Source organism: Nestor notabilis, unplaced genomic scaffold, assembly GCF_000696875.1.
Source record: "Nestor notabilis isolate BGI_N333 unplaced genomic scaffold, ASM69687v1 scaffold27099, whole genome shotgun sequence".
Lineage (NCBI taxonomy): Eukaryota > Metazoa > Chordata > Aves > Psittaciformes > Psittacidae > Nestor > Nestor notabilis.
Window position 1 is genome coordinate 68,000 of NW_009942752.1, and position 26,884 is coordinate 94,883.

The 26,884-nt window shown below is 44.8% G+C and overlaps 1 protein-coding gene across 1 annotated transcript in view; it reads left to right on the plus strand.

Moving 5' to 3' along the window:
• Nucleotides 1-18,897, plus strand: part of NEURL1 (neuralized E3 ubiquitin protein ligase 1) — a 63,683-nt gene extending 44,786 nt beyond the window's left edge. Inside the window, exons 4-6 of the mRNA XM_010021563.1 lie at nt 1,394-2,074; nt 16,973-17,092; nt 18,398-18,897. Of these exons, the coding sequence (XP_010019865.1) occupies nt 1,394-2,074; nt 16,973-17,092; nt 18,398-18,639 (1,043 nt within the window). The 3' untranslated portion in view covers nt 18,640-18,897. The remainder of the gene's footprint in view (nt 1-1,393; nt 2,075-16,972; nt 17,093-18,397) is intronic.
• The last annotated feature ends 7,987 nt before the right edge of the window (nt 18,898-26,884 follow it).

Below are 26,884 nucleotides of genomic sequence, written 5' to 3' on the forward strand. Positions count from 1 at the left end.
GGCGTACTGGGAAAGGGCGCATCCCATGAGAGAAAATCCTCAGATAACCTGAGGTCCTGCTCTTTTTTCTGTCATAAAAGAAAGTCCCAAGGATAAGTGGCTGGAAGAGGTGCCCACTGTAAGGGCCTAGAAGGTGGATTAGGAATGACTGTCTGCTCCTCTGCCTCTTCTTGTAGCTCCATCTTGTGCTGTGTTTGTGGCAGGTCCCAGGCTGGGCTCTGGTGGTGTTGCTTTGTGACACCTGCACAGGTTTTTGTTGTAGGGGTGGTCCCACCTCATCCTGTTTGGACTCAGGCTTGAAGCCACAACAGTCTTCAGGCATAGCTCCTGCAGAGGAACAGTCAGTATGGGTGACAGCCTTTTACAACACTTGCAGAGAATTACCCACATACTCAGTTTTCTCACGGTGACTAGTCTCTTGATGCTATGGGCGTTTCAGAGCTCAGAAAGTCAGGCATAAAGATAAATCTTTGCATTATCTCAGCTTACTTTTATAATCTGTTTAAATAATGTGAGCTTTTTCACAGTATATTGCTCTTTAAAATTTCTATGGCAACAGTATAGCTAAGGATATGTTAAATAAAAGTAATTTAGGCATTAAAGGCAGGTGATTATACTTAGAAAAAGAATCAAATAAATTGATGGTAAGCTCTTGAAACAGCAGGTGAGACTAACAGAGAGGATAAGGTGCAATTCTGTTTCCACTGATGGATTTGAATGTGTAAGCACCGTCTTCCTTTGTTAGATATCTGTGGATTTGATTTTTAATTATTTGGCTTGGAGATAAAATGATTGTATGTTATTTATAGAAAACTTCATATTCCCAAGTTCTGCCCTGTGAAATCCATATCTGTACTGATTTGCAGTGAGCACCAGAAGCCTAATGATAAATTATATACAGGAAATTAATTAAATTTCATCTGATGATAAATAAATTAGAACTGAACATAGCAACTTTTTTTTAAAAAAAGTGTACTTAGATATTTATTTCCTACATCTGTGAGAATTACTGTAGACAATAAAGAGCGTGTGAAACCTTGGAGCCTATAGAGATATTGATTGCTATGTTCAGGGTACATTTCAGATATTTACTCTCTGCTTCCCCTCTCCAAGGAGAGCCTCCCCTGGTCAATTCTTTCCATTGATTTTGAGTCTGCCTGCTCAGAAGCTGAAAATATTGACGCTGGTAGGGAAGGTACAGGAACAGCAATCTTTTGCAAATACATTTTATGATACTCCACTTCCATATTTTAAAGGGCAGATTTTATTAATGGCAGCAGGTCTCTGATTTTCCCTTCTAAACACATCAATCAAACCGATAGCGGTTTGCAAACTCCTGGGCACTTTCCTTTGCTCTGAATTGACGCCTCTGTTGTTTCCTCTCTCCCCACAGACAGTGAGATCATCCCTCCCGACTGCCTGCGGCCCCGCTCCTTCACCGCCATCCGCCGGCCCTCGCTGCGGAGGGAGACGGAGGACACGCGCCTCTCGGTCAGCCTGTGCGACCTCAACCTGCAGGAGGAGACCTTCCATGTGACGGCCACCACGTGTCCCATCCCGCAGAACTCCCTCAACTCCCAGCACTCCCACCTCCTCCCTTCCCAGCTGGAGAGCGACCTCCGCTTCCACCACCTCCGGGGACCCCATGTCAAAATCCTCGACGACCAGACCGTGGCCCGCCTGGAGCACGCGCGGGAGGAGAGGACTTTGGTTTTCACCAGCAGACCCCTTCGGATCAGTGAAACCATTTTTGTCAAAATCAACAAGTCCAACGCCGTGCGCACGGGGACACTGTCCTACGGGGTGACATCCTGCGACCCCAGCACCTTGCGCCCCAGCGACCTCCCCTATAACCCTGAGTCCTTGGTTGACCGAAAGGAGTTCTGGGCCATATGCCGAGTCGTGGTGCCCCTCCAGAGTGGAGACATCCTGGGATTTATGGTGAATTCAGATGGTGAGCTGCACTTGAGTCACAACGGTGCCAGCATTGGCATGCAGGTCTGCACGGACTGTTCCCAGCCCCTCTGGATGTTCTTTGTTTTACACGGCGCAGTCATGCAAATTCGATTGTTGGGTATGTTGGACCCTTTTTTTCCAAACTTCACAGACAAGAAAGCAAGGGGGGGGGATACATCATGGGAAAGGGTGGAGGGAATGAATGGCTCGCTCCCTGCTCTAGGATCAGGTGCAGATTTTGTTTTTATAAAAGAAGAAAGACCCCACCATACAAAAGCACACAGACGAGCTGCAAGACTTACCTCTTTGCACTTCTGTAGCATCCTTCACTTGGTGGTCTCAAAGCTCTTTTTAGATAATGAATTAAGCCTCAGAGACCTCCATTAAAGTACAGGTGAGTCACCACTGACCTAGGAGAAGTGAGGAAGGGGGAGAAGAAGTGCTTTGGGCTGAGCTAAAGTAGGGCAAAGCCAGTAGGAAAAATAAGATATGATGCCCTTTTCTGTGTGTTAGCTGTCTGGCATGACTGATTCTCAAAAAGAGCAGTTCCTTGATTTCCCCAGACTTGTATGTGAGAGGCAGGCCAGCAAGCAAAGAAGAAAGAAGCCCTGTGCCTCATAATTGTGGCAGTGCAGAGTGTGGCACGGACCAGTTCAACAAGACAAGGGATTTCCTTGTCCTCCAGCCCTATATAAGGCAGTATAGCTCATATGGGTTGATGGACCTCTGAAGAGCTGGCCACTTTCTCTTGATATTTTTGCTCTGGTTTTAAGCTCTGCTAACTGAAGTGCTTTAAATGCTGAAAGTCGTTATTGAGGGTGTGCAGGTAAAAGCACTGACATAGCATTTGCTCAGGATCAAATTTACTTTTTTTTTGGTGTGTGTGTATATTGGACACAAGCATAGGATGTGTTTGGCCATGAATTTGGACCATATCATCATTCTGCTGGTGTCAATGTCAGAAAATAAATGGTGGATTCTGAGAAGATGATGTAATTCCTGGTACTCCTCTAACTAGAGGTGATTTTAAGATATTCCTTCCTTGTTTATACTTTTATACGCATACAACTTCAAATATACTTACATTCCTTATTGCTTAAAAACCTCACTATTAAAATGCTCCTTTTACACAACAGGGAGAAAAAGAACAAAACCCAGAACAAAACAAAAAGCCAACCAGCACCTCCTTTTTTATGACTTATAGACAGTCTTTGAAGATAAGCTGTGGGTCCAGTTCACCTTAATCACTGTGTGATGTGCCCTAAATAGTTTGCTTAAAGTTGAGCATAGGCCTAAGCTGTGAGTGTTTTGTGGCTGTTAAAGGCTCACAGATGACAAATGTAATACTGCAATTTATTTGCAGGCACTCCAAACTCAATCCCTGATAATTCAGCCTGATTACATTTGTTATGGGTACTGTACCTAATCCATGGCTAGCTCTGCTCTCCACCAACATGTCATTGTGCTAATGGTAGGTGAAGTCAAACATATCCCAGTAAAGTAGGAGATTAAATGCTCTTGTATATGTTAGAAGGAAAACATCTCCAGGTCACTGAACTGCTGGTAAAACTAACTCATCAAGGAGTGCTTCCTTTCATATGAGATCACTAATTCTGGCAGTTCTGAGAGTGAGTAGCTTGCTTGCAGTGGGTCCTGAAACAGAGCATCAAAGATGTGTCTCACCAGAGAGACAGAATCACGTCCTTATACAGAATTCAGCAGAGCATGGACTTGAACACAGGTGCCTTGCGTCCTGGGCAAACCTCCTGTTGCGTATACCCTGTGTGTGTCCTCCCTACCTGCTCACAAGCTCAGCCCAAGCCAGTACACTTCAGTGCATGTTTTAGATACATCTGCATTAAATGAAATCTGCTGAGTTGGAAAACTCCTCACTACCTGTATTTGTGACCACCTAACAGACTTTTCTGGTCTTGGTCACATGAAGAGAATCTAAGAATGGGCTATTGTTGTTAAGAGAGACGTAATAAGTGAGAAGAACCAGACTTGCTGACCTTGACTCTCTCAAGGAAAGGGAAGGACCCTGCTGAGTGTACAGCTTTATCCACTTGAGCAGCAAGCTGCTATCTCCCAGTTAAAAGATATGAAATTGGAGCTTACCTATAATCTTTTGCAGGTATAAAAATACAAATAGAGCTTTTCAGACCTATGTTTTCAGTATAACAATGCTGGGAGCAATACAGTCCCAGTATTGGTACAATATCAGTACAGTGCAACTGTCCTGAGAAGAGCACTGACACTGTCCCAACGCTGTACATCTCTGCAACTGCAGTAATTATATGGATCAGCAATATCCCAACAGAAGACAGAGAAAATAATGAACTCCTATCTCTAGCTTTGGCAATGTTATTAGGGAGGGGATGTGCAGTGTTGGTGCTGCAGTGGAACAGATTATGGTGCTTGCCATAATATCTGTCATTATAATATTAGAAAACGTAAGAAGAATATGAAGTGTTCATCTTTTTAATGACAAGCTCCACCTTCAGAATGGAAACAAGAATAATTTTGTGTGATCTGTCTTTTGTAGTTTGAGCCTTATATCAAGGAGAAGATGTATTTATAGTCATCTTTTTCTAGTTTTAATAGATAAAGTGAAGTTCCATATCCTTGAAAGAAGTGAGACACAAATAGTGCAAAAGGTATAATTGTACCAAACCTATCTCAAATAGCAGATGTCATTCTATTTCTGGGGGCATACCATTATTAGATTAATCAAAGCAATGTTATGCAGTGTTAAAGGAACATCAGCACTACAGCTGATTATAAAAATGAAATTGAAATTGCTGGGTTTGCTTCTTCTCCAGTTTTTCCTTATTTAAAGGATAGAGAAGGTGAAGAGCAGCAATGAAACTCTTTCACATACAGAAGGTTTATTTTTTGACTCAGGGTATTGATCACTGGATACTACATTTCATGCCTAGAGATTAGTTATTTGGTCCTGACCCAGAGCAGGACCAAGCTCAGGTCTCTCCTGGCTTGTGGCTTTACTATAAAAGCTGACACTTGCTGACTGCAATTATTGCACAGCACTGGGGATACAACATTTATTTCCTAATCTAAATACCAGGGAAGACCATCTCTACCAAGGCTGGTGGTCTTTACAGAACTCTGTAAGAGAGGAGGGCAGCATTGGGTTGGTTTGATTGATAAAGAATCAAAGTAAAGAATTCTGACTTCTGTTTCCATGTTATCGATCTGGCATCATATATTGACTATATTTGCAGTAGGGGAAATAAAAAAAACCCAGAAAATAAAAATGAGGCTGGAAACACTATTTTTCTTTATGTCGCCCCAGCAAAGAGAAAACAAATTAAACTCAACCAACACTATAGCACCTGAGAGCCCACAGTCATCTGTAGTGGGAGATGGAAGGATGTCACTGTGTTGTGAAGAAAAGGTTAAAAGGCAACTTGACCACATGGAGGGAAGATGAATGAAAGAGGAGGGCACTTTAATGTAGCAGATAATAGCATAAAAAATATCAAGCTGCTGGAAAATGAAGGGACACAAATTTAAATTAAACATAAGTGAGGGTAATTAACTACAGGAGCCAGCTATTGAGGGAGGCAATAGATCTTTTTGTCAGGATTGGAAACCCTTCTAAATAGTTTCTATGTAAAATAATGGTCTTAATTCAGAAATTCTGTGGGTTATGCGCATGAAGACAACCAAATAGAAACGCAGATCATTAGGCATGTAGAAATGAAGCAGTCTTTGCGTATCTGTTAGGAATTCCATTTGTTCAGGCTTGGGTTGGATTTTTTTTTCAGGCATCATTCCTGTACAGTTGACAAAATCAGCCTATTAAATTTGATTTACTACTTTCAGCTTTTGCTGGTAAATGTTTCAGCTCACACACAGTTTTATCAACAGCTCTGAAAGGTTGAAATGAGCCAGTCTGGATACATTGGTCTGGTTTTGGTGGTGTAACTCATTTATGAAGTTAAATTGATTGACCCCATAAGGCTTTAAGATGTATGACTCATGTCTGGAGGAGCTATCAGAGCAATAAGTTTATATATTTAGTATTTGGGGATCCAAATGGTTGGGGATATTCTTTCATTTTCTCTTGTCTCCTTTGTTTAATTTAATTTATTTAATTTAATTTGTTTGGGGTTTTTCTTTTGGTGTGGTTTCCCTTGTGGATTTCATCCTTTCCAATAATATTGAAGTTTGTTTTGAGCAATGAAATAACATGTTCCATCAACAGTCATACCAATGAAGCTGAGTTGCCAACTTATCTGTGTCTTTTCTATCCATACACTTCAGTAACTTCAGCCCCATCAGAACAGCTGCACAATATTGCAGTTCTCTGGCCAAGATGCAGAATTAGGCCTGAAAAAAAAACCAACCCAAGAGCCAGCATTTGGTGTGGGCAAGTCTGTATTCACATCCATGTTTGATACATACAAACTATGTGGGCTAAGCTCTCCTGCCTCCTTTACCATGGGCATATGAGTTGAAGCTCCTACTTAGCTGCATAATATTTAGTAATCAATTGTTGCTGAGGTTTCCATCCTTCTTTCAGACTCATGAAATTGGTCAATGGGCTGAAAAGTGGGAGAGAGTTGTGGGGGGAGATTAAGCTGACCAGGGACTTGCAGACAGAACAACTATAAATCCCTGGTTCCTCGGGATTTATAGAATCAAAGAATCATAGAATAGTTAGGGTTGGGAAGGATCATCTAGTTCCAACCCCCCTGCCATGAGCAGGGACACCACACACTAAACTATGTCACCCAAGGCTTTGTCCAACCTGGCCTTGAACACTGCCAGGGTTGGAGCATTCACAACTTCCTTGGGCAAACTATTCCAGTGCCTCACCACCCTCGCTGTGAAGAACTTCTTCCTTATATCTAATCTAAACTTCCCCTGTTTAAGTTTGAAGCCATTACCCCTTGTCCTACCACTACAGTCCCTAAGGAAGAGTCCCTCCCCAACAACAGTTGGCAAAGGGGCAAACTGGGAGTTAGTTCATCTGAGTATACTGGGGGAAAAAAGCTGCTGGCAAAGGCCTTTTTAAGTCAACAGTGAAACTGGATCTGGAGTGGCCTCAGTGACAGTGTGTACAGGCAAACTGCAGTCAATCCCGTTACAGGCAGGACTCTTCCTGGTGGTCAAGCTTAGCAGCCCTGGTACTGCTGTCTGTGTTGCAATAGAGCCCTTATCCTGAGTAACCAGCTGGAAAGAGTTGCCGTTTTGTGGGTGAAGAGAGTAGTGTCTTAGGTGATGCAGAGCAATGGTTTACCAGGGGAAATCACTTTCTATCCTGCTGTGATGTTCATCACATTGCCGTTTGGTTTTCATAGAATCCTAGAATCATAGAATGGTTAGGGTTAGAAAGGACCTTAAAATCATCTAGTTCCAACCCCCCTGCCCTTGACTTTAGCTCCATCCCAGGTGAGTCACCAGCTCTCTGTGCACCACTAGTGATTCACAGGCCATATCTTAGCCTTGAAGTCTGCCCTCTCCTTCCTAATCAGGGTTATTTCTCTATGTCCCAGGACTTCTCACTTATCTTGCTGATGCAATTCCTGCAACTACTGTCTCCCGGTTATCTTCAAAGGAGACTCTCCTGTTTTCTCTGGTCTCTGCTCCGGCATTTGTCTTGCTCAATCCTCCTAAGAATCTGTAGGGCTTTTTGGGAGCTGATCCCATCTTAGCTCCTCTCTTCCCAGGCTTTTGCCTATTCCTATGCAAACAATTTTCTTAGCCTGTGGTTGCCCCTTGACCGTCCCAGGACTCCAGCATCTCATGGCAGAGTATCTGTTCAGTAGGCACAGTTTGCAGAAAAGTATCCCACACAGGCAAGGAGAATCCAGGGTCTTGGTTCTCCAGCTCTGACTTTATAAGCTTCTGTGGTTTGAGAACAGATAGTTCTTTGCAGTATTCAGCACCTCTTGGAAAGAAATCCACTTGCATTAATTGATGCCTCTTTATAAACCCTTCTATCATGCATGGTTTTATCTTTCATTCCAAGTGACATATACATTACTGATGTTAAGTTTTAAGAGCTGCACAAGAGCATTACAGTGTTTGTAACTTCTGGGTCTGATTCCAGCACTACACATGGTTCTCCATTCACATCCCATTTTATATCCGTTGTTTTAAAGGAGAACTAGCACAAAAAGAAGCTGTTGTATTAGGACAAGTTGCTTTATAACTTGTGCCTTGGAAAAATCCACATTCACAGAGAGTTGGATGCAATCAAATGCTTGCTCTTTTGAGTCAATGTCAGTGTTAATATCTGCTCATGGCACCTTTGTACCACCTAACCAAAGATCTCTTCACACATGACACATAATTAACCCATGCTTGCCACTGGTAAGTCAGTGAGCATTAGCCTGTGTACTGAGGCATCAGCCAGCATGTGGATAATGAAAGCAGATCTCTAGGCAACAGTCAAAGGGTTTGCAAATGCCTTATCCTCTGCACACTCTCCTCCACAAGAGCAGAAATGATTATCATCACTAGGATCATAAACTATCCCTGCCTGCAGTATGATATTCATAGCAAGTGATGTATAGATCTCCCTTATCTTTGCCTGCCTACATTGAATATACAGGATATGGGATCATATACCAGCCTGTTTGAATTGCAACTTGTCTGTCAGGACAGATAAAATCTGCCTATTCTTTGAACTAACACTGGCATGAGTTAGTTATTCTGGCTACCATGAAAGTCACATAGCAGACTAAACTCTTTCTTTTCCTTCTTCGTCAGATGCTTTTTCATCCAGTAAAGTGTCCCATAGAAATCCAGAGCAGCTCTGGCCAAGGAAAGTGAAAGTATTTGTTTCCTGTATGTATCTACCACCCTCTTTATATGTGTCTCTCCTGGAGAAGCATAGAGCTAGGAGGTGCTGGGTTAGGCAGCAGTTTTCCTTTTGCTCACAGAGCTACTTTTGCTGTGGCGTCCCAAATACTCTGAGCCAGATGGCCTTTTTGAGATGGATCTGGAAAGGTGCTGCTTATGAACAGAAACATACTTGGTCAGGGTAATTAATACCGGTAATCTTTTAGAGGGCTTTTTGTTTTGTTTTTCTTAAACAAGATGAAAGCTCCAACTCTCATTTTTCATGTGGTTCAGCTACTTAATCCAAGCTTCTTTTTTTTTTTTTTTTTTACCTTTTATTGATATAAGCATCTGTCTGGGTGCTGTGTTGGTCTAGTATTTCTCAGGTTGAGAGGTGGAGCCCCCGTAGAGGCTCTTTCACTTTAGTTCAGCTAGACATTCATTGCATGGTGTCCATGCCCCCAGGACTTTGCCGGATGAAGTGCTGAGTAAACACTGAACTTTACCTCTCAGGTCAGGAAAGATACCCTCTGAGTTTGCTGTGCGCTCTTTGCTTTCAGACAGCGCATTGGGCGTGGGCTGGGAGAGCTGCTGAATCAAAACCCTCGGAGGTGTTTGGAGCTTTCATTTTCACCTGCTTAGCTTGAGAATGCATTTGACTGCAGGAGGGTAATAGATGTGCTGGTGCCTTGCTGCCCTTCTGGATGCAGCAGACAGCAAGGCTGCAGTGAAGCTATGAAGTAAAGTACACTTCTGATTCACACTACAGTCTCAACTGCTGTTCTCCATGTGGCTTGGATCTAACTTTTACTTCCCTGAACAGCGGTTATCTGACACCCATCTGCAAATACAGGCCTTATGGTTTTACATGCAAAATCTCACAGGCTGCTTTTTGACCTATTTCTGGACATTTCTGTAGCATAATGCAAAATCCCTTATGTTCTCATGGACTTGTAAAGAACAAAATGTAGTATTGTTCTATTCAGAACAGTTTTAAAATCCTCCAGGAAATATTTTGGTGCAAAAAACCCGGTGGATCATCAACTGATGTTGGTCACCTGAGAGGCAGAGATGAGCTGCAGCACAGAGGCCAGGCTCTGAGAGCATGGTTGGCCAAAAATCATTGTGCCCAAGGGGAAGGAAGCTCTGGTTTCTGGTCAATGCAGTATTGTTGCCATCACTGTGGGAACGTAACAAATGGCTGTGTAAAGCATTCAGGGCTGATGGATAGGCTTACATCCTTCCCAAACATTATTGTTGATCTTTAACTACATGTGCCCAGGCAGTAACAGGTGCTTTGTTCCTTTGTTTTAGCATGATGGATTAAAAATCCCTGTTGGGCAAGACATGTGTGGCCCTGGGGGACAGAATAGCTCTCCTGCTGCCTTTGCTGGAGGCTAGAAAATGTGGTAAAGTGCAGAAATGGCTTGTTCTGTGGAGCAGAGAGCATGCTGTGAGGAGGGCTGTGATTTTAGCATTGAGACTACCTTGCTGAAACCATGTTGGGCATTTGCAGGTCCCTCTGTATCTGGTAGAACATTAGTGAAAACCAGTTATTGAAATATAAAATGTGGAAAGATTTAAGTCTTGCAAAGCTTGTCTTCATAAGACCCACCTTTTAGTGGATGTGCCACTGATGTAATACCAATTTTCCTGTCAAGGGAGAGATGTTAGTCTGACATCTGCTTGGGGAACACCCAAAGACAGAAACTTTGTCTCTCTGGGAGAAGATGGAGGAAAGTACCCAGGAGATCTCAGTACACTGTGTCCAGCCGCTAGAATGGAAGGTCAAGAGAATACACATCTAATGTACTGTTCCTTCAGTATGGGCTTTTGCTCTTGTAATTGCAGAAGAGCTGTGTAATTCCACAGTCTGCATTCTTTAAAAGTTAAAAGTGTATTTATACCTTTTTGTTCAATGGGTGGATGAATAGAGGAGTAAATAAAGTGGGGAAGTTCTGCAAAGCTACATCCATAAGAGGAGAAAAAAAACTCATGTAGAAGATTTTTCAGTAAAAACATAGTAAAGACTATAATTAAGGTCCTAGTCCTACCAATCTTGCGCAAGGTTGTTTGTCAAGGGTGTTTGAATACTAGTGGTCACTATCAAGCCAAAGATCTGCAGTAGATTAGATTAAGTAAAAATATGACTCTTAGATGGTTATGTTGCTCTAATATGCAGTCTCAATAACATCATGGTCCACTCACACTGTAGGAGCTCACACGGTATGGGACAGACCTCCTTAGGCAGAGTTCAGTTCACGTGAGGTCAATACCCCCACGATTGTGCCAGATTTTTGAATGAACCTTGATCCTATTTAGATAACAAAAACAATGGCTTGATACATTGACAGTGTTAAATGTGAGAATGGATATTGAGCAGTTTTTGAGATAGGGAAATTATTTTAGCTGACAGGCTCAAAAATCTGGCTCTTAACAAAAGGAAATCAAGTTGTGTTTTGAAAGGCATCTAAATGACTGTGAATGTCATTATGACATATCACTATGCCCAGTGCTCGTTGGACTAAAATGTATGAGAAATGCACAGCTCTCTTGAGCACCCATAGATACGCCAGTTGAAGGCTGCAGCCAGATTTCAGCAGCTGTACTAGTGTTTTCCACTGTGTGCTGGAAGCTATGGCACCTTGCATTGAACAACATTGAAAATCTGTGATTACTATTGGTAATTACTTGATCTTTATTAACTGGCCTATTTATACAGCAAATGTGTTATAAAAAGAGAAGGGGCTGTCAATGTGCTTCACATGATACTGAGCATATGGGCAAGTCAGCATGTTGCATAAACTTTTGTCTTCCTTAGAAACTATGGCAGGAGGCTCCCATATTTTATCTTTGAGGTACAACGTTTAGTTAAGATCCTGCTGTAGAAACTAGCATGGCTGCGAGTAAAGAAAGCCCATTAAAAACGTGAAGATCAAACTATGTGAACTGTGAGTTGGACAGTAGTGGTCATTTACTGACAGTGTCCTGTAAGCCAGAAAGAGCAAACTTTAATTTGGATGGGTTCAAAGGGAAACAAAAGGATAGCTCTGGAGTGGTTATGCATTATTTTTATGATGCTTGTGAAACAGTTATTAAGAGCCTAGACAGATAATAGCAGAAGGAGAGTCAAACACCTGAGATGGTGTTTGGCATTACCACAAAGCATTCTGGGGGCAGAAATAGTGATATTCTTCTTGTTTGCAGCAGCAAAATCTTGAAAGCGGAGTCTCCGGACTATGCAATACTGCATTTCCACTTCAAAGCAGCAGGCATTTTCAGCCTGTGGAGCAGTTTCAATGCTCTGATGGAAACATCGTGCTTCCAGGCCTTTTGGATTAAGATCTGATAAAGTGCAATGGGACTATATAATGTTGAATTTAATTACGAGGGGAAAAAGAATAAAAAAAGGAGATAGAGATTTAGTAAAATGGATTGAGTCTTGCTTTCATCTCCTTATGAACACGAACACTCCTTCCCACACTGGGACAGTATGAGAAATGTCCTAATAAATCCCAAGAAGTTACTGGGTACCTTTCACTGCCTGATGGATGTTTTTCATAATCTGGTGGAGTTCAGCCCTTTGTCATTATTTGAATCCCAAGATCAGTCCTGCCTTGCTTTCACCTTTCTTAGGAACAGATATCAGATCAAGAAATGTGTTACGAACACCTTAAATTGACAGTTTCCCCAACCTTCAGTGATCCAAAGTCAACAGTAATAAGGAAGCAACATGCTCTTTGGCATTACTCTACTTTTCTCTCCATCTCAGGTGTGGTTTGAATCTGGGAGTATTAATATACTGCTTGCTAGCAATGGGTTGGGAATAGCTGCAGAACAGATTTGTGGCAGCTACTCTCTGCACTAGGCTACAGAGATGCCCTGGGGATTTACTTGCATCATAGCAAATGCCCATAAGCATATTCAGAAGGAGAATGCAGACAGCATGTTGCTCTTCCTACCTGGTTTTGTTGTAGTGGTTGTTTTCCAGTTCTCTCTCTGGGGCCTGCACAGTAATAAGCAGGTCAACATAATAATTTTGTTATGAGAAAGAAATGTAGAAATAATACTTTAAGGTGTCCCTGCCCATGGCAGGGGCTTGGAACTAGATGATCTTAAGGTCCTTTCCAACCCAAACCGTTCTATGATTCTATGATTTTTATAAATTAAGGGGGACAGTTAATTGAAAACTTTCTGTATTTTTAAGGAGTATTGAATTTGTATCTGGCCTTATTACCAATGTAAATCATTCAGCTATACAGCTTTCCCCCGGCAACTGTCCTTAAGAGAGACACTTAAAGTTGGGACAGCCTTAGGAGATATCCCCTGGGAGTGGATTGCAATGTTCTGGGAAACCACACTGTTTGCCACAATAGACACAGAAAGCCAAAAGCATCTTTGACAGCCACAGCTGCTGTATTTTGGTGACAGTTAGTATGTTCTGTAAAAGGGCAATTATGGATACAGATAACTACTTTCATAAAAGAGTTTATGAGAGTAAAGGATATTTATCCTGGAGTAAAGGTTGGACTTGATGATTTTAAAGGTCTTTTCCAACCTAGTTGATTCTATGATTCCATAGAAGTCATAAATGCTGGATAGGACCCCTGCTTCACTTTCGTTTTCTTAAAAAGTTCTGATGATTGAGATGCCATGGTCTCTCTAGAAAGTCTGATTGATTGCTTTACAGTGCTTCACTATCTATATAACACCTAACCTGAATACCTTAGGAGACTGAACCCATGATTTCTTGTCCTATTCAGAATTTCATGAAGAAGAGACTCCTTCTTCTCTCCTTTTAGCAGCCTGTGGAAAATGTTGCCATCTAAAAATTATAGAATTATACAACATTTTATAGGTCAGAAGGGACCCCTGGGAATTACCTAATCCATCCTCCTGCTCAAAGCAGGGCTAACTTCCAAGTTAGCACAAGACCATGTACAGTTTTGACTGTTTCCAGGGACAGAGATACCATAGTGCCTCCAGGCTCCTGCTCCAGTCCTTAACCAGCCTTATGTGATGCTGGGTTCGCACAACCTTTTCATAACAGGATGGCGTTCTTGATTTATGATCATCTGGTGACCTCCAGCAATCTCCAGGGCATTTTCTATAGGACAGCTGTATTTCTAATTGAATAGACTAATTCCCTGTCATGTATTTGGGTAGCTGATTATCTCTGCTTAAGTCCTTCATTGTGCATTTGATTGTGTTGAATACCATCCCATTTATTTCTGATCCTATTTCCAGTTTGGCAAGACCATTTGAATTACAAACCTTTATCATACTAGCAGCCTTTCCTGGCATGATGTTGTCTGTACATTCCATCATAATGCTCTCTTGTACTGAAAATATAATACTCTATTTCCTTTTGTGGGTCGACATATAGGTTCATTTATTTGCACCTCTCCCAGAGCAATGACAGAAGTGCAGAGAAAAAGTCAATCTGCATTGGATTTTGCTAGCAACAACTGGACTTCGCAAAGTTAAAACAGCAAATGGAATTGATTCAAAATCCATTTAAAGGTGATTCCTGTGTGTTCAGCATGCTTGAGATCAAGCATGAGACAAGTTAGCAGCAGAGGCAATTTATCTGGGGGCTTTAGAGACAGGCAGAATGTTTAAATTGATTTATTTAGAATTATTTAATTTTTTAAATCGTGGTTTAAACGTTAGCTCTTGGTGGGAGCTCTGTGCACACAATGAGCACGTTTGGCCTTGAGCACATGTGTCTGGTTTTAGTTAAGCCAAGCTGGCCACACTCATTCCACCCTGCACATGATCTCATTCCATGCTCCTTGTCATGGTATCTGCACACCATCCAGCAATATATTAACAGCATGAGTAACGTGTCTTATGTTGATTATTCTGTCACCAAGGGAGAAGTGCGTCTTGTCTGGTAGGGAACTCAGATTGTTTTGAATAAAGCTCTATACTTACGCTGGAGAAGAGTCAAGAGCTGCGCCTTGTGTTAGGAGAAAGAACTGGGAAGGTGTTTGCTGGCCCTTGGGTCTCGGGTAAGGCCATTTTGGGACTCAGACCAGCTACAACCAGAAGATTGTGGTTCCTGCACTGATGAGCTCTCCTTGCACTGTGGAAAGGCCGTTTGCACTGCTGCCAGCATGATCAGTTCATACTCTGTGACAGCTGGGGTACCTCCAAATTCTCCTATTAGTCCAGGAAGGAAAATACTCCTAATTAATAGTCTTTATTTTACATTTTATTTTACATTTAATGAAATGACCAGGTTGGTATTACAAACGCAATGTGCTATGTGTCAGTCGAATGGAAGAAATGTTTCCAGGCTGCAGGGAGGAGAGGGAAGGCTTGAAAAACTTGTTCAGCTGCTCAGTGTTATTTGTTCTATGTGCAGGGAATGAGCTGGAATCTGTGCCCCTGCTGGGCCTGTTTACAGTGTGAGCTACCCACAGGGCAAGCTTTCTGCTACGGTCATCTGTCAGATTGGAAGGGAAGGGCCATTGCTAGTGGTTGTCATTAGAGGCTGAATCATTCTTTTTGCATATTGACTGAGCTAAACTCCAGCCTCAGCTCCTACCTGTGTGATAAAGGAGGCGCCTTTCTACAGCAACTCAAGTGTGAGAGGCGCAAAGCCCTTTATCGGCCAAATCAACTTCAGGTTGTGCCTGGGAGCAAAGCGCTCCTCCTTTGACGAGGGGTAAAACTGAAGGAACTGAAGGCTGAAGCTAGTTGCTCTTTCTCCCATATGCAGTCCTCAACAGATTTTTGACCCAAACATGACCCCCCTCACTCCCTGTGCTGCCCTTAAGTGCTCTGTCTTGATCTGCTAAAAAGGGCAGGAGAATCTGGCATTCGCTGCTGCTGTGCTTTTGTTTCTTTTGCACAATCCACATTTGGCTCTTGGAGTCCCTGCTTCCCAGGTTCGGTCCTCTTTGGCTCAGTAGCAAATAGGCCCCTGCAAATAGGAACTAAAGGACCATGGGGTTTTCCTGGCCTCCTGCTGCTGCTTTTTCTCTGGAGAGTAGCCTCTGACTCCTCAAGGACACCACAGATCCCAACCCTCTGTGCCTCTTGGCTCCTTATATGGTAACAAGAAGAAGTCTTAGCATTTTAGTTCTGATTTGGAGTTACCCTGGTTGCCTTCTCAGCCATAGGAGGGTGCATACGAGCAACTAGAAACTTTAAAACCATAGGCAAACTAGTTCTTACCACCAAGAAGCCATACTGTGGTTCATGCATGTATATGCCGCTGTCTTATTGAAGACCAGGCTGCATCATTAACAGTGAAATTCCCCTACAAAACCTTCGCAACAGCTCGTTTTAAGGTTTTTTTCCCCCTTCTGGAAGGGGCTTAAAGATACTTGTTGTTATAACAGCAGAAGAAAGAGGCTGAGATGGAGCGAGGGATGCCAAGCAGGCTCTGGGACAGAACTGGCTTTTCTGGCAGGCAGCACACTAACACAGAAATGATGGTGGGTAGCAAAAGCAGGAGTTAATGGAGCTGGGGACACCTAAAAGGGGCTCTGCAGTCTTGAGCCATCACATCCAGACATGCAGGAAGTGGAGAAAATGCTCCTGAATGGGGGGAGAGATATCCTTGTTCATCCCAGAGCTAAATGCATTTTGGTTTACTCATCTCCACCTCTGACAGAAGCCACCCTGCAAAAGAGGCAGAGCAGTGAGCAGAGCTAAGTTTTCCTAAGCGAGGAAAACACTTGTGTTTGTCTTTGGGAAGGCCTTGAGTGATTTTGCATGAATTTGTCAGAGCCTGGAATGATGCAGTTTTGCACTGGGTTAGCAAAGAGTGCTTTGACAAGTTGATATGCTCTTGTGCTGAAGTCCAGCCCATCCTAATGCAGGCTGTGTCCTCATAAGCGCATCGCTGGATACAGTGCTGAGGGTGCATGTAAGCATGAAACCACAAGGAAAGTAATTGTACTCAATGGCTTGAGATGTATTTAAGGGCAGAAACAAAGGGTTATGATGGCCAAAGAAGTTCCAGCAAATTTCAGGGGCTGCGGGAGCTTGACGTCTCTTTGGGGCCAGCTGCTAGCATTTAAGAAGGCATATAAGGTTTTTTTCTTTTCCTTTATCTCCTCCTTAGATTCCATGCTGATGAGACACAAATCCTGCCCAGCACTGAGAGCTGCACCCCCTGCCACATACCCCAGTGCATTGCCAGCCCCACGTTTTAAAAGTAACTGTGGGTTTCTTTTCTTGTGTGCAGGCTCCACCATATTAGCAGAGCGGCTGGGACTGTCCACACCAAGCTTACCCACATCGACACCCAGTTCCCCCACCGTCCTCTGCAGTGGCGTCTCTGGCCCCCTCTGCAGCTCTATCAGTGGTAAGTAAGCATGGTGAAATACCCCACTGCCTTTCCTTTGGCTCCCCTGGCCTGCTCCTGCACTGCCTCCCTTCACAGGCTCACACTTGCCTCCCAGAAGGACTCTAAAACCACAGTGATCAATAGAGTCTCCTGTCAGCTCCCTTGGGGAGGAAGGAAGAGCCTCTGCAAAGGCTATTTTCAGTCCGGTTTACATGGAAGCCGTTTAAATGCCTAGACAGCAATATTTCTCCAACCCTTTTCATCATGAAAGGTCCCCAGGGAGGCAGCAGAGTTTCTATTGTGTGCGTGGCTCTCTGACGCACAGCTCCTTCTGGAGAGCTGTGTGGCAGTGACATGTTGCGTGCTAGCTTAGACTGGAGCTACGGGTACGCCTACAGCCCCACGTTCCCTCTTCACACACCTTCGGTACCCTCCTCAGGAAAAGGCATTATTGGTATTTCTAATATGGCAATCAATTCCAGTGAGATTTAGACTAGGGTATATGCACTAGAAAATGATAGGTTGTTTTGCAGCATTTTTAAAGCCCCAGGTACCTGCATGATCCCAAGGCAGTGATAGTGGGATATATAACTTACAAAATCCTTGTTGTTGTCCAACCCAAGAGTGATTTTCGCTGAAGGTACCTACCAGCCTCAAGTGTAATAACTGGTGACAGCAAGCATTCAGATTTTTAATGGGTTTTGGGAGAAAAATGCTAATCTCCTTCATTGGTGAGGCCTCATTACAGGTGTGTGTGAGCATAATTACTGAAGCCACTCATAGCTCTCAAAGCAACGACCCACTAGGAGCTAGTTGCTGTCCATGCATGTACCACACCACCCCTATCCTGAAGAATCTATGTAGGGTGATTTGTAGCCAGGCATTATGGTTCCACATCCCTGGATTGGCCCTAGAGAAGGAGCACTGCTTGTCGTGGGAGCTGCTGCCACCATGTGCCACCCAGGCTTTACCTTTTCAAAGCAGATGGCTTGATCCACTGCTCCTGCTTTTTCCTCTTTGATTAATGTTTAGACAGCAGTTTGCAAACATGAAACTGCTCTTTGACCCTGCTGTGTGGGAACAGCTGTCTCTTGGTGTGCTCTATGTGGGCAGCAGATGCCTTTCTGCTGCCTTGAGCCTTGGCATGTGAACCAGGACTCAGCGAGTGGGACAGTAGGTCACAGTAAGGACCCCTGCTCCTGGAGCATCCATTTCTGCTAGAGCATGGTTCCTCCCTCTGTAACTAGCTTCAGGGCAGAAATTACCATGGGATGGCAGGAAGGCTTTTAAGCAGCATGAGTGACCCTGTTCTTTGTGTTTCAGGAACAGCTCCCACCTCTCCAGTCAGCTTGCCTGAGTCACCCATCTCCCCGTCCGCCTCAGGGCCTTGGGGAGATGAATGTACCATCTGCTACGAGAACATGGTAGACACAGTCATTTACTCCTGTGGACACATGTGTCTCTGCTATTCGTGTGGGCTGAAGCTCAAGAAGATGGCCAACGCTTGCTGTCCCATCTGCAGACGGGCCATCAAAGATATCATCAAAACATACCGCAGCACTTAGAGCAGCTGCAGGTGCTGTGGTGGGGACTAGGCAGGTGGGGAGAAGACTGTGAAACAACACAGGTCTTGGTCTCTAGTCATCATCCAGGAGATTCAAAAAACATCACCCACCTCCACCCTGATCTCCTCTTCCATGGAACATAGATGAGACAAGCTTAGATGCTGCTCTTCTACCCTCCAAGCAAGCCCTGGGGCTGAACTCCAGTGCGTCAGGGAAGTTGCGATGGACCACTCTCCCTTGTGGATTTTAATCTTTATCTCAAAAAAACCCAGCTGGTGCAGTCAACCCTTTTCTACACCATGCACAGCAGACAGGAGTCTCCAGTGTCTAGTAGGGACAGTGAGTGGTAAAAGGTTTAGTGCTACACATCTCCTTCCAGAGATAGCGCACATACGGAGGACAGCTTAGCAGAAGAGGAGAAACAGAACAAACCTGTTTCCATGTACAAGCAGCCTGACTATAGGAAACTCCTTAAAAAGGATGGAGTGAAGCAAGCTTTGACCCAGTGAGGAAGGAAGGTGCAGTGAGCGCATTCACAGTGGAAAGACTGTGGCCTGTGCAGAAATGGACCCAGTATTTGTGGAGCAAAACCCGCCCCATGTCTGCAGGCAGATAAGCAGCCCCTCAGGGCTGTCCCCTAGCAGAGGCATTCACGTCGGGTTTGGCAGCCAACACTGGCACTGGCATTGCTTCCTCCCAGTGGTATCCAGCCACCTCCTGTTGCCATCCCATTGCATGATGAGCGGCTCTCAAAACCCACCACCACTGATTTGCGTGTGGTCTCCACGCAGCACAAGGGATTCAGCAGCATCTCTGCCCCCATGGGCCTGCAGCAGAGGGAGATGTCTCCCCCACCTCTCTTCCCCTACCATCCAGACAGCACTTGTGAGGGAGAAAATAAAAGAGAAAAAAAAAAAAAGAAACAAAAACCCCAACCTCACTGGGGAAGAATGTATAAACCCACATGTCTGCGGGTTTCATTTACTGGTAACTTCATCACTGTGCTTCAAGACAAAACCAGCTGGGTGGTACTCAGCCCTTCACAGCCATGGCTGTCCTTATGTGCTAGGAAGAAAGCAAAGAAAAAAAACCCAACCCAGCTTGAGGGTGTTGGTTTGTTTTGGTTGATTTAGATAAATTCCCTTCTCTCCTGCCCCTGTTGGAACCCCACTGTCCTCATGGTGGGTGCCTGCCATGGCAGCCTCGTGTCTGCTGGCCCTTAAGCCTGGTGCAGCAGCACGAGCTGCCTGTCTCCCCTGCCTTCCAGGGCCATGCAGGAGGTAGAGACAGTGTCTGGACCTTGGGGGGTGACCAGGGCTGGGGCGTAGCAGCAGTGGTGGTTGCCACACCGTACTGCCCACCAGGTCATGCTGGAGAAGGCCATGGAGTTGCACCCTCCTGCGAAGTCTTTTCCTATGCCCCAGCATGTGGCCACTGATAGGACACAGGGGAACAGTGTGGCATAAGGATAAAAGCATTTAATGTACACTGCAGGATGCCCTAGGCAGCATGTGGGTGAAGGAGCACTCACAGAGGCTGCTCACAAGAGCACCTGGAAAGCATATCCTCACCATGTCCTCTTAAGGAAATGACAAAAGAGGCTACTGGCTGGAGAGCACATTGTAGAGCCTTTCTCTAAAGGCATCACCGTCACTGCAGCCTACCACAGGGGTCTGCAGCTACCCCCAGTCAATCCCAGGGGGCAGAACTAACTTGAACACTGATATTCTGGTTACAGGGATTTACATGATTTCTTTGCATACCTCTCATGTACCCCCCTAACCCAACCCTGCCCTCCAGGCTGCTGTCAAAAGCCCTGGATCATTATGGGTCCTGTGCCCAGATGCTCTCACTGAGGGGTGGAAGGAAGCCCATTTGGCACGAGTCGGGGGCTGTCACAGCAGCCATGCCAGGAGCAGGCATGCAGCCAGCCTCCAGCTTGCCCCAGGACAGAGCCATGACCCGCAGATACAGGGAGCCTGGTTCAGTCGTTATACAAACTCTAGTGCAAAGATGCTAGTGCAAAGCTTTCAGAAAGAAGGAAGTGAAGGAGTGGGAAGGTGTTGATGAAACAGTGGATGTGGGGAAACGTGCAATAAGCAGCCTCCCAAGCCTTGACCACAACAGTGGGACCGGTTCCCCTCCGTGCAGGGCAAGCCAAGGGGAATATTTCATTTTTCAAGAAACTCCATCCATGGGTACCAGTGCAGTGGTGTGAATTCCCTTTTGAATTCAGAGTGTTTTAATATATAACTGTGTTTGTTTTACTGTGGACCAAACTCTAGGAGTTAGCAGAAGCTGAAAACTTCCCCAGCATTCAAGCTAAAAAATTGGGGTTAAGTCCTGCTCCTGGCATCAGCTGGCCTCTGGTTGTGAGCAGGGAGAAGGAGAGCAAGGCTCTCCCCATGGAGAAAAAACCAACAACATCAAAAGCAGTAACAATAACAACAGTTCTAACCTTTTGTTTTGTTTGACTGGTGTAGGTTCCCACGTACCTCCGTGTTCTTGTGTCATTCGCATTTCATTGCTTTACTTTAAGATGTTTTGTGTTCTGTTTAAAGAGAAGAATAACTCATTGTGAAAAATTGGATAACTGTGATTGTGAATAAAGTTGATTTAGGTATCCTGCAGCAGCATGGGTGACTGAGTGTTTACCACTTCCACAAGCATGGCAAAACATCATGGGCAGTGCAGCTGCGAGAGGCTGAGGTAAGAGCAATGGTAACATGAGGGCCTCTTCCTTGGGGGGAGCTGGGTGGAGCAAGCTCAGGCTTTCCTTGAGTGCTTGAGGATGAGGGCGTGACTGCACACGTAAGGAATAAAGGAAGACACAAAAGAAAGCAAGGGTTAACTGCCTTCCTGCGAGCTTAAGCCCCGTGCTCCTGAGCCTCTTCACACCCTCCACAGAGAGAAGCCACATCTTCTTTACTCTCACTTTGCTTGCACTGTGTTTCCTGAGTGTCTGTAACCACAAGAAAAGCTCTCCACCAGCACAAGAAAGAGAAAACAAGCTGTGAGGAAACCAGGGACGATTAGGGGCCAGGTAAGGTGGCTGAAGATGAGGCAGAGCAGTAGCAAAACAGCCTGGTGTCCCCACCCCTCCTCTGCCAGAGATCTGCCAGTCCAGCACCTGACAGGAGGATCCCAGCTCTGACTTGAGCAACATGTTGAAGAAGCCCACTGACAAGCCCAGGTCTGGCCAAGGGAGATTGCTGAGGCAAGAGGCAGATGCTTCCTGGGCATGTATCAAGGGACGCAGGGACCCAAAGAGGATTTGGATTCTCCAGAGTGATGTTAGTTCCCCAAAAACCTAATAGCTCTTCTGCTGCAGGATCTGCTCAGGAGCACTCCTACAATAGCCATAGGAGATTTTCTCCTCAACCTTTTGTTTAGCTATTCAGTAGGCGAAAAACTGGCTGAATCACTCTCTTGTCACAGGACATAATTGAGCTGACATCTTCTCTGTCAGTCTGGGTACTCCATCTGCTGTGGGACAGGGACATCTCAGCAGAGATGTCCTCAGCCTCTTCAGCTGAAGCTATTCCACTTAACAGTTCCCCCAGTGGCCCAGAACTTTCCAGACTGAGTAAAGCAAAACCACTTCCACAACCCAGCTTTCTCCTCAGCACCATCCTGAGGAGCTCTTAACTGTTGGGACAGGGCAAATTTGCACATGCCTGCTGCAATCCAAGAGCCATTCCCAACTCCTGCTTTCCCAGAGACAGGAGGATATCTAGTGGGTCTGGAAAGCCCTCTCTGGCCACAGCCTCCTTGTTCCCTCAAGAGCAAGGGATAGACCTGCACAACACAGACTCCCCCTAGAAACTGGGATACTGACCTGCCAGATGTGCTGAGCCCAAGCACTGCCACAGATTAGGACATGTGAAGTGCTAATGCTCCGAGCCAAACTCAGATCCTCCCCTAGCACCAGCTAGAGAGACCAGGGCAGCAGCACCAGAACCCTCTGCTCTCCCTGACAGCCCCAGCCTGTTCATTCCCTCCTGCAGCTACCATGTGCAATAGCCCCAGTGAGCCCTGCACTCTTATCTGCTGAGCACCGCTGGAGTCACCCTGCCCTGCCCTCAGCCATCACCTTCAGCTCACCAAATCCAAACCAGACCTGCGATTCCACCATCGCTCCCACGCTATTCTCCACAGAGACCAACCATGGCACAGCATAGACCTGTCCAGGCGACAAGGCATCTCACCACCAGCAGCTCTCCCGCTGCTTCAGACAGGGACAGCTTCAGGGTGTCCCCGGCCAGCAGCGGCACAGCCCTCGGACCGTGCTGGGGGGCCAGGAGGAGGATGCTCCGCAAGGGATCCAGTAGCCGCAGAGCTGGTCCAGCATCGCCACCTGGTGCTCGGCTCCCGGCACGGCACACAGACTCTTAACGTGCGTGTGTCCCTTTTCTCTCCCTCTCCAGGTTGATTTTGTTCCTTTTCACAAATACATATAAGTAGGACCAGAAAAATTTAGCCTGAGTGCACCATAACTTTGGTAAATGGCTCTCGCAGAAAGATGGGATACGAAAGGAGCAATTAGGAGTGGTTACAACATATGAGAAGATACCTTAGTACATGGTGATTGCACCAGTCCAGAAAAACCCTTTCAAACCTAGGCTGGCTGGCTTGCTGTACTCACAGAGAAAGGGGCATAGTTCCCAGGCATGCTTGTCACTAAGTTTGTGTCTTAAGATGTCCAGAACCATGTGCTCCCTCAGATCTAATTTCTGACATCATTCAGAGAGCCAGGAATGATCCTCATGCACCACTCTGCATGCACATGGGTGCTGAAGGCAAACACTGTACCTCCAATGGGAACCAGCTCATCTCAAGGCCTGGGTGAGACTCATTTCTCCATAGCATCAACACTCCACAGAGGGTTCCCACAGCTGAGCTGGGAACTGAAGTGCCAGAAAACAACCTTGTTTCCTCTCTACTATTACATCCCATCCCGTATTACAACCCACTCCCCCATGACATCCCCAAGACATGTCCTGCATAAGGAGCATGGATCCAGCAAGCTTGCCAGGCTCTGACCTTACTATCCCATGTTCAAGCACCATCTGCTCTGCAGCCTGCACACAAGGGTGTTAAGGGCTCATCCTAACTTGCAGAGCAACCCTTTTGTCACAGAACCAAAGGGCCACTCATGTAAAAGGATGCTTATTTCAGGTCTGATGCTACATCCCTATCCATAAAACATCCTGTCAAAGTGTTGTAAACCTTAAGACCTTGGTCAACACAGATAAAAGGTCTTCATGTTTGAGGGCAGAGGTGAGCGGTCCATAAGACTTTGTGGATTAGGAAAAACTACAGCATAAAATAACAACTCAGGGCCAGGGGACTCCTTTATCTATTTAAGCCTTAACTGAAATTTGCAATTGCATGTAAACGTAAGTTGTAAGTTATTCTGGGAAGGCTAAATTCAGTGGTTTGACAAACACAAATGGACTTATAACAGTACTGCAAAACTGAAAAAAACACCCACCCCAAAATAAACCAACTGGATCACAATTAAAAAGGTCAAAAATTTATTTTTCCTTAGGGCATAAGAGGCAATGTAAACAAAATACCAACAAACAAACAAAAATCACAAGTCAATTCTTACAGTCTGCAAGCATTTGAAGATAGAGTACCCTTTTCCCACCTCCCCCCAGAACACTGCAAGCCTGCTCAAGTGTTAACAAGCAACAATTCTGGACCCTGAAGGTCCATTGAGTTTTGATGTTATCTCAAGTCGGGCACTAGGTTTCTCATGTAAGAAGGACACTGCATCTGTTTTATCAAACACTTTAAAAAAAAAAAGTCCAACAAAATATAAATATTACAAAGATCAGATTTAGCACCACCTTTGGTCCAAGCAATCAATGAACTGGGAGATGACAGGTACAGTCTGTTTAGCAAGACCCTTGTGCCCGAGTCTTTGAAAACATTAGAGGTTCACATTGCAAGAACTTGTAATAACGCTGAGGAAACAGCCCTCAAACCCTGGCAGTCCCTCACAACCTCCCCAGGTCCTGTGGAGAGGAAAGGATCATCACTGTGCAGCAGTGCACAGCGCCAGCCAACATCACTCAAAGCGCTTGTCAAGCTGAGCTTGGCCCTGTGGGAACATGGCAAACACTGTGCCAAGGGTCTGATCCTGCTTTGGCCTGGCAGATTTCAGGCATGGCTGAAGAACAGGAAGGGCGGTGTCAGTATGCATATTGAATTCCCCCTTCCACTAGCATTTTCCACCCTCCAAAACCCAGCTGGCTGCAGCATCTGCAGGGTGTATGATAGCAGATGCCTGGAAACAGCTGAAGTTTCCTAAAACCAAGTTATGTCAGTACATCTAGAACATGCAAATCAGGAGCTCTTTAATCGAGTATAGTTTTACTGCAGGCCCTTTTTAGGCTTATCTTTTCCCATAAGCACATGCCCATCACAGATGCAGAGGTATCACTACCAAGTTGCTGTGGCACAGCACCAATGTGGGCCAGGATAGTCACAAGGATCTGTGACAATCCTGGGAGAAAAATGAAATTCATAAAGCACCTAGCAATATTTTACATTTATTGTAACTCCCTCCTCTAAAAGCAACCAGAACTCAATTTTTCTTTTCCTCCAGAAGTTTTGAGCAGCCTTAATTAACCATTATTAAATGCTGTTAAATTCTGAGATAACACCAGCTCTAATAAATGCCTGAAGAGAAACACAGAGATCTACTTTTAGGCACAATTTTTGCTCTGCATTTTCACATGCACAGTTGCCCAAGACAATGCGAGTTTCTTATTTTGTGTTGAGACACCCATGCTGAGTTTTCACCTTTACAGGCACAGACACGACTAAAAGCAAGCACTTGGGCATGGCATGCAGCCATTCAGCAGTCATGGAGAAGAGGGCAGCCCCTGTCCCACACAGGGCAGCAAAACCCAGACCCAGCCACCCACACCAATGACACGAGCAGACACGGGTTGATCTGGTGATATTCCACCCCCTGTTTACTGCACTTGGCCTGCAACAAAACCATGAGGGCAGCTCTGAAACCAGTTCTGGACTGGACACTAAAGTCAAGTCAAGTCTGTAAGTCTGGATTAGGAGGAAGATAATGCTTCACGTAACTGTTTCCCCCCGCCACTGTCATATCCAGAGCAAACGAAAACAATGTGCTATGATAATTTCATTAATTGTCATTGGGACAGAGATGCACTTCTAGTCCCAGTCACAGAACCAGGCCCACAGTACCGTATGTATCAGCTAAATCATCACAGGTCCCCAGGTGATCTGTGCTAAAGCCTGAGGGACATTTCTACAGGGTCACTTGGCAAAAAGGAGAGCTCTGTTCTCCCCACTGATCGTCAGTGTTGGCCCACAGAGAAGTTACTCATCTTTGTTAACTAGTACTCTACTCTGCATCAAAATTACCATGTTTACATGAAGACTCAGGGACTGGTCATGAAAAGGTTTCCTGTTTTGTGCCAGTTCAGACTGGGGCATCTGACCTCTCATTAACAGTAACTCTTGCCATCAATGGCAAAAGATACTGTTACGTGAAAAAAAATGCAATTTTTCTGGGTTTCAGTTTTACTGTGATGACTCCGAAAGGCAAAATTTTCCATCATGCACGTGATGTCCTTTTCTAGGAAAGCATCTCAGAGACACAAGCACATCTGGACCCTTGCAGGAGTTGTTCACTGTACAAACAGTTTTATCCAACTGGTCACCATCTCGAGTTCATTAAACAAGCATTGGACAATGCATGAGGCTGCAGTTACTATTTCTGTCTCTAGCTCACATTTGCTATAGGCATATTAAGGACTAATGAATTTCAAAATACCTGTCAGCTCTGAAACAATCAATACTTTGCCAAAAGCTGTAACATCTGCATGATGAACAATTTGCTCCGCTACCTTCAGCAAAGCGGGATCAGAGGCCACAACAAAAAATGGTCCAAAGCTGTCACCACAAGAAAAGGGTTTCCCCAGACTCATTTTCTTCCTCTCTTGGCTTAACTTGCAACCCAAACCAAACTGAATGGACTCCCGCCCATAAACTTTCTTAAAAAGAAAAAAAAGATTAAAAAGGAAAGCTCTCAGTTACTCCTTCTCCTATATACCGCCACAGAAACCCCACCAACTTCTAGACTTTCCCCAAACAGAACAGACAGAATGGTTCCCATGTTAAAAATAAACCAACCAAACAAAAAGAAGATAAAAACGCATCACCAACTTGACCACACACACTAAAACCAGCCACA